The sequence below is a fragment of the Phocoena phocoena genome, chromosome 19 (assembly GCF_963924675.1).
Source record: "Phocoena phocoena chromosome 19, mPhoPho1.1, whole genome shotgun sequence".
NCBI lineage: Eukaryota > Metazoa > Chordata > Mammalia > Artiodactyla > Phocoenidae > Phocoena > Phocoena phocoena.
The window spans coordinates 17,390,342-17,398,195 of record NC_089237.1 but is presented as its reverse complement, the minus strand read 5'-3'; the positions used below and the strand labels follow the sequence as shown (position 1 = coordinate 17,398,195).

General features: G+C 56.4%; 1 protein-coding gene across 1 annotated transcript; it reads right to left on the bottom strand.

Moving 5' to 3' along the window:
* Positions 1-512: 512 nt before the first annotated feature.
* Positions 513-7,854, bottom strand: DCAKD (dephospho-CoA kinase domain containing). The gene is made up of 4 exons (XM_065897604.1): positions 7,743-7,854; positions 7,192-7,395; positions 3,755-3,842; positions 513-804 (listed from the first exon to the last, which is right to left on the bottom strand). The coding sequence occupies exons 1-4, from the start codon at positions 7,852-7,854 to the stop codon at positions 513-515; spliced, it is 696 nt and encodes a 231-aa protein (XP_065753676.1).

Genomic DNA, 7,854 nt, shown 5'->3' with positions numbered 1-7,854 from the left:
CACTACAGCATCACGACAAGGGAACTGTTACTGCCTCCTGGCCAAGGGCTTCAGTCTACAGGGGAATCCTGCTTGAAGGCAGCCCTTGGTCTAAACTGATTTCCCATGGTCCACGCAGGGGGTTTTGGCCGTGACGGGGCACGTGCTAGGAAAGGGTTCAAGCCCAGGGACCGTCCCAGCTTTAAACACTGGTGACGGCCACTGAAGGTGCTCCTCACCCCCGCCCACAAGAAAGTTACAAGAGTCTACCACTGTTGCTTCCACAGCCCGTGATGGACACTGTTCCAGAGGGAGGGGCGCTGGGGGAGGTGGGAAGGAGCATCTGCTGACAGAGGGCTGCTTCTCTGCCTTGGACAAGATGTGCTCCGAGGAAGGGTCGGCCCAGTGCAGGGCTCCAGCCCAGATCCAGAGTGTGTGTGCTGAGGGCTTGGGAGGAAACCGGATGCATTCATTACCTGGTTTCAGCCTCTGAGGAGATGGAGACCCAGGAATTCCTGCCTTGCAGGGTCCCGCTAGGGGGAAGGCAGGAGGTAGTGGGTAAGCAGGTAGAGGAGACTGGCGATGCCGGCCAGCCCCGTGAGGACCCCGAGCCGCAGTGGCAGGTACTCCAGGGAGCGCTCCAGCTCGGCGTGCAGGAGGACCACCTGGCGTTTGGTGACGCTCCACTCGCCCGAGTTGTCTAGAACGTGGCGGGCCATGCGGGCCTTGTCCTTCAGGGGCAGCTGGGCCTTGATCCGGGCCTCTGCGTCGTCGCGGTTCAGGCTGTTCCGCTGCATCAGCCGGGCCAGCTGCGTGTCTCGGTCACTAGGGACCGGGCAGAAGGGCTGCTCAGACATCACAGGTCCCGGCCTCCCTCCCAACGGTGCGTGACAGGGGTGGACAGCCCTGGAAGCTCCTGGGCTCCCCCCACCACACCCCACTCTTTGTGAGCACCCTAGTGCACTATGGGCTACCTGAGCCCCTTAGTATAAATGTGGAGGGAAAAGGGGGCAGCTGCTGTTTTCTGCCACCTGGGGTCTCTCCGCTTTGCCACCAGGCCCGAGACTCCCCAGTTTTAAGATGGGAGGATTTGATCACCTGGAATCAGCTACATCCTGCATCCCTGGATGGATGAGCTTTACTGAAAGACCTGTGCCTGCAAGCTAAACACTTCCTTCAGTTCCCCTGGGGGCCTGGCCCTGCGGCATCAAAAACAGCTTCCCGGTCCACCACAAAGAGCCCTCTCCTTGTCTCCCCACACCCAGTCCTGCACATTCAGAGCAAAAGGACTGTGCTGAGACGGTGGCCACTGGGCTTGATGCCACCGATGAAGTGGGATGCACAGAGCCCAAGAGGAGCAAGGACTTGAGAACTGGATCCCCTCGGTCCTTGGGACAGGACTGAGCACTGCACAGTAAGCCAGGCAACGCCCAGTCTCCCAACGCCACAGGAAATACAAAGAATGCCTCGCGCGCGCTCTGATGTTACCGCCTGGGTCCTTCCTCGGCAAACTCCCTGTCCTGCTTTTGGCTACACAGGAACTGCTCAGCTGTCCTCTGGAATGGGGTCATCTCTGTGAATGCCTAAGCCCTCAATAGGAACAAGGCGGGAAAGGGCTGCAGCAGCTGTTTTCTGCCATCTGGGGTCTCTCTGCTTTGCCACTAGGCCTGAATTTTCCCGGTTATAAGATGGGAGGATTTGATGACTACAGTTTAGTCCCCTCCTACTTGTGGCCTAGACCCAAGGGCCTCCTGGGATGTGAAGACAGACTTTCCAAGGACAGACATAACTGAACACTAGCCAATCCCAACGCCATTCAGAACTGAAAGTGGCAGGAAGTCATTTCTGGCTGACTGATCAGGGAAGACCCTGTAGAAGGATGGCATTTGCACTAGCCTTGGAAAGTAGGTAGGACTTCTGATTTCCTTTGTTAGGAGGACAGCATACTGTCAAGGTCATGGGGCCAATCCCTGCCTGGCTAAGAACAAGGACTATAGCCAACCCTAGTCAGGGACACTGCAGATCTGTGGCTGGGAAAGTCTGGGTGAGAGAATGGAGATGGCCTGGGGCCACCAGTGAGCGCATACCCTTCAGACGGTGAGGCCGAGACCGGGGGCCTCCTGGGATGTGAAGGCAGAACTCTCTGACAGCCCTTCCTGGAGCTCAGGGATAGTCCCAGATGGTTAAAAGACTGACGTTGTTTGTGGCAAGGGAACTTTTGCCCAAACATTTATCCCACAATTGGCAAGCTCCTTGAAAAAGTGAATAATCACATTTTGGTATAATCACACTTTGGTAAACGCCCATATTATTTCAAATGCCAATTAAAGGAGTCCATGAGGGGGTCCTTATTTTTGTAAAGCGTGGATCCCTTTTATGAAAAGCAAATAATCACTCATTCATCTCTTGGGCATCTCTCAAGAGCCATACAACCACATGTGGTAAAAGTGGGGCATGTATGGCACCCGAGACCCTGGGAAAGGCTGCTCTGGCTGGTGAGTGGGGCTGGAGGATCTCCTGGGGAGCAGGCAGAATCTACAAAGCTCCAATTATGTGCCAGGAGCCACAGCTATCTCTGCTCTTAGCAAAAGGAAAGCATAGGATGAGGAAGGTGGCAGGGAAAGCGTGGAGTCACCTGGTGACTGCAGACGCAACCAGCCCCCGTCTTGTTTACTCACCTACACTCTAATAAGACTTTCTTTTTTGAATCCCTTGGTACAAAGTTTCAATTGTATTAAAATTCCAAGGCAAAGAGAATTCTGTCCTCCTGGAGCTGGCCTGGCCTCAGTTGATAGTCCTTCACAAACAGAGAACAAAGAACCCAGAGAGGCTGCAGGATTACAAGGCGAGACACGGGCCAGTGGGGGAGCGAAGAGGATGCCTGAGTCCCTGCACCAGGCTCAGCAGATTCAGGCTGCCTTTAAATGCCAACCCACAGCGGGGCGCTGGGGCAGAGGGCAGGGTGGTGCTTAGGGCACTGAGCGCTCCAGGCCCCGCCTCCAGTGTGCTCGGAGACTCCCCCACCATTAGTCTCTTGAGAGCAACCCTGTGCCCAAAGTACCTGCAGAGCCAAGTGTCCACCTCTGTGTCTGTTGTACTTATGGGTGGCATCCAGGAAGTTTCTGGAAGGCAGAGACACCCTGAAGCCTCATTTGCACTCTCACTCCGCTGGGACTATGACTCATTTTCTCTGACAGCCTGATCCTCCTCTGTTTGCCAAATCCTGGATTCTGGTTCGCTTCATGTCCCGGGGGACATGAACAAAGCTCCTTCCTTAGCTGGGTTCTGACAACTCCTTCTCGGCAACTTTCTGTTCATAGATTTTGCCGATGGGTGACCCTGGACAAATTCTGTAACTCCTTGCCTTGAGTTTTCTATAACTCAGAAATATCAACTCCTGTCCTGACTACCTTATGTTGAGAGGTAAACTGAGGGAAGTAATAAATGTTTGGAAAGTTGAGAAGTGCTGCAGGAGGGAAAAGGGAACCAATGAATAAGAACATGGTCGCCAGGGCAGGGCCCGGCATCTGGGCTGAAGTGCCTCCAATAGCCAGCAGGGGGAGCCCTTCCCAAGCACTAGAGAGACCTGGGGGCCATCACTCCCCCACATCTACTCCCAGGCACATCTGGGTCGGGCACAGAGGTCAGTTTCTATAGGCTCTGGGCCCTGCTCCCCAAAACCTCTGGGCCTCCTGGCCACCCTGTGGGGAAAGGGCAAAATGCAGGGGGCCATTTTGCAGGTACACGCTTTACCCCAGCCGTGCCACACACTCACCAGTACACCACCACTGTGTGCTTCATGTACTTGAGCAGTTTCTTGGTCTCAAACAGCAGGGGGATATCCAGAATCACGTAGCGGTATCCTGGGGGGAGGCCAGGAAACCCACAAATTCAATTCTGCAAGCACACACAGGACTATGTACTCAGCGTGGGAACAGAGTCCAAGCCACTGCCCCCTACCATCAGGAGCTGCCCGGCAGCGGGGGAGACCTTCCGAGGAGAGGCATAACCTGAATGCTAGCCAGTTCCAGTGCCATTCAGAACACAAAGCTGCAGAAAGCCATTTTGGGGTGGATGATCCAAGAAGAAGGGATGGCATCTGTACTGGCCTTGAAAAGCGGGTAGGACTTCTGATACTTGAAAATGAGCAGGTGGAGGTGAGGGTTCCAGGAAGCGGAAGAGCTCTGGCGGAAGTGGAGGCCTCGAGCAGAGTGAGGCGAAGCTGACAAGGTGGTCGGGGCAAGTCACAAAGGGTTGAGTTCACTTGATCTTCAACCCAAAGAGTTGTTATTTCTGAACAGGGAGGTGACACAGCCAGAGCTGTAGGAGACTGGAGAGAGTTTCCAGGAATAAGTGGGCCTATTCTGCCCTACTTTTCCTCAAAAAAAGAGAAAAAAAAAGATAGGTTCTCCACCAGGAGCCAGGTCTCTGCCGACTCTCCACGAGTAACTCCTATGGGGTGGCGGCCGCAGCAGCCCCAGAGGGAAAGAGGCTGCTTCTCGGCGTCAGAGGCCGCCTCCAGCCAGGGATTACAGGTATGACTCTGGGGGGTGGGGGTGGTTATGACTCATACTACAGAAGTAACTCCCGTGGGGTAAAAGGCGCCGACTAGCCCTCCCACTGCAAGCCAAGGCCGGCCAAGGGGGTGTACCCTCACCCACTGTGCGCGGGCATGTCCCTGGGCTACTCGCCCAGGAACACCTGGGGCTCCTAGTTCTCTTTAGGCAAGTGACCGCTGTGTAAGTGTGGAAGAGCTGGTAGGGATCCAGGAGCAGTGAGAAGTGGGGGGGGTCATGAGATAGGCTCAGATGACACACCTTGGTTTGTCGCCACCACTGTCTCCCTTTGGGCCCCTTACCAAACCTCACCTGTGTGAATGAGTGAACAGATGGCCCGCTTCACAGGAAGATGGTAAGGATTACATGAGCAAATGCCTGTAAACCCCTCAGCAGCCCCTCAGCAGACCCTCACTCACTGCTCCACAGATGATGGCTGGCTGTTATCACTACAGCTCCCTGGAGGAAGGAGGCTGGCAGTGCTGGCTCCCCAACTCCTGTCCAGCCCAGAACAGGGGCCGAGACCAGGTCCTCACTGGGCCTCTTACCTCCCTTTTCTGCTCCACTCCCGTCCCTTCCTCTCCCTGCACTGTCCTTTCTCCTCGGCCCCTCTCGGGAGCTCGCGGACAGCTCTATGCTTCGCTGGCAAAGGGCTATTCAGCTGTCACATCCCTCCTGCTTGATAAGCTCTGCAAACCACCCTGACTCTATTAAGACATCCGTCTGCCTACGCGGAGACCTCCCAACAGCTGGTGATCTTATCTGACGTTTGATTATACCAACTCTGACAGTTGTATTTGTTATACTCATCAGGGGAAAACTGGGACTGTGAAAGCCACAGCTGTCGTCCCCATTTTTCACCTTATCGAGCTGAAAAGAGCTTTCTGGCTTTTATTTAAGTGGTGGTGGCTGGGGAGAGGGGAAGTTGGGTGGATGACACAGCGGGAGAACTTTGGAGCGGGTGACATTATCCGATGCTTAATTTCAGAAGGGGAGAGCCACTGCTGCCTCAAAGCCCTGCAGATAGAGGTACTCGCGCCTGGCCTGGGAGCAAACGCGAAAGGGCAAGAATGAAAGGCAGAAGGGCTCGTTCCTGGCAGGGGTGGGCAGTGACGGGAGGGGTCTTGACACAGATACAAGAGGCAGGACAAAGGTAGCAAGAGTCCTGAGACTGCCCTTGAGGGAGGAGGGAGGAGGCCTGCGGCAAGGTACTGAGATGGCGAGCAAAAGCTGGTCCAGCAGGGAGGATGCTGGGAGCCAGCTCCTGCCTGGCCAGAGCTGGGGGGTGGGGAAGGGAGGGTCAACATCAAGGATGTCTGTCAAGTCATCCCTTTCCTTCTGGAGGGAGGTACTGGCCAGAGGGGACAGAAGTCGGGAGAGGGTCCCCACTCTGTACATGAGAACTTGACGCATGGGAGAATTTGGCCATGATCACAGTGCAAAAGCCCGAAGAAAAGCAAGAAGCCTCCCCCATACCCTCCAGGGAGCAAAGTCTCAGCCTCGTGACTGACGGGAGACAATCAGCCAGGCCTTCAACCCGGAGCCTGGGCTGGAGGCTCCATGGCCTAGCGGCTGACAGGCCGCTCTGTAGGGGCCCTGGGCCAGCCTCTCGCCTGATCCTAAACCATTGTTCTCAGCTCTCCCCCTTCTCCTGGGGACTGACCCCATCCTGGACAGTAAAGGTCAGGTCACCCCTGCCCAACGCCATCCTGAAGAACCGCGCTTGGACTGTAGCGTACGGCTTGGGAAAGGCTGCCGCAGACCCCTGCTTTTCAAACACTCTCCCCTTCCTTCAGTCCTGCTGCATCACTTGGCCGTCCCTGAGCACACCAGGCTAGCTCTCTCCACTGAGGCCCAGCCCCCAAGGATCATCCTCCACTTAGAACCCGCCCCCACCGGCCCTGGCCATCCCGGAGCCTCCCCACCTTACACTCTGCAAACTTACTTTCCCAGGCGGCTCAACTAGCACCAAACCTGACTGACTGCGGTTTACACTGTTGTGGTGTGACAGTCACGGTGTAGACTTTTAGTCTCCCTAAGAACTTGCCCAGGTTGCCATTATTAGCCTCACTATGCAGAGGAGGAAACAGACGGAGGGGGTGGGTGCACCCAACAGTCACACTGCCGGAAACCGTGAGGGCCAGGACTTAAACTCAGGGCTTATGACTCCATTATTCGCCAGCTACTATGACTCCCACCCTATTAGAAAAATCAGCTTCCTGGGGTTCATGGCTCAAAAGCCTCAAGTGTCTCTTCTCATTAAACTGCCAGCCCCCTTAAGAGTTGAGGGACATCACTTCCCTCCGGGGCTGGTACAGGGCTGCACGGAGGATGCCAATGAGCAGTGAACTCAACCGCCTGGATGACAATCAGCTCCTCCCCCCGCCCCCCCCCCAGCCCCGCCAACCTTTCTGCAGAGGAGAAGGGCCTGGGCCCCACCCCGTCCCAGCTCCCGGGCTCTTACCCCGGAGGAAGAACTTGAGGAGAAGGGCCTGGGCCCCACCCCATCCCAGCTCCCGGGCTCTTACCCCGGAGGAAGAACTTGAGGAGAAGGGCCTGGGCCCCACCCTGTCCCAGCTCCCGGGCTCTTACCCCGGAGGAAGAACTTGAGGAGAAGGGCCTGGGCCCCACCCCGTCCCAGCTCCCGGGCTCTTACCCCGGAGGAAGAACTTGAAGGTCTCCTTCATCATTTCCTTGCAGATCTCGGGGTGGGTGATGGAGTTGAGAAGGTGCCGCCGGTCGGGCTGGTTAAAGATTAGGTCCCCCAGGACCTTTCGATCGATGTCACCATTCTCCAGCAAGACCTCAGTGCCGAAGGCCTCCACGATACGCCGGTGGGCGGGGTACCCTGGCTGGACGACTGTGGCATGAAGAGGAGCCTGGGTCACTCGCTGGAGCCTCCAGCCCAGCCAGGGGACTCTGAGTGACCAGAGGCAAAATGATGGCGGAACCCAGGGGTTCTTTCAGTTGCAGCAAAAACAAGATGAGGGGAGGGAAAGCAGGGAGGAGAGCAGAGTGCACAGAATCCCTGGTGTTGGTCATGGGGTGAGGGGAGCTGGAGGGAAGAGTGGGGGTGGGGCAGTAGGGGGCTGATGGGAAGGCCCCCCCCTCCTCTGAGGGCTTGAAGGGCCTTATAAAAAGGTGAGGCCTCACGGAAGGAAGGGAGTCCAGGGCATCTGCTGTGTACAACCCGCCCCCCCAACTCACCATGCCGGGCAATGACATCCACGTCAATCACCGCACAACCCAGCTGCTGGAACACCTGGATCACTGAGCTCTTGCCTGAGGCAATGCCCCCTGTCAGGCCCACCAGGAACAT

Excerpts from the sequence above, each read along its gene's own strand:
- DCAKD (XM_065897604.1), bottom strand. The coding sequence starts at position 7,854 with ATGTTCCTGGTGGGCCTGACAGGGGGCATTGCCTCAGGCAAGAGCTCA. Across the intron at positions 7,396-7,742 it reads GGATGTCATTGCCCGGCATG|TCGTCCAGCCAGGGTACCCC; the intron begins GTGAGTTGGGGG and ends TTCATGCCACAG. Across the intron at positions 3,843-7,191 it reads CTTCAAGTTCTTCCTCCGGG|GATACCGCTACGTGATTCTG; the intron begins GTAAGAGCCCGG and ends GCCTCCCCCCAG.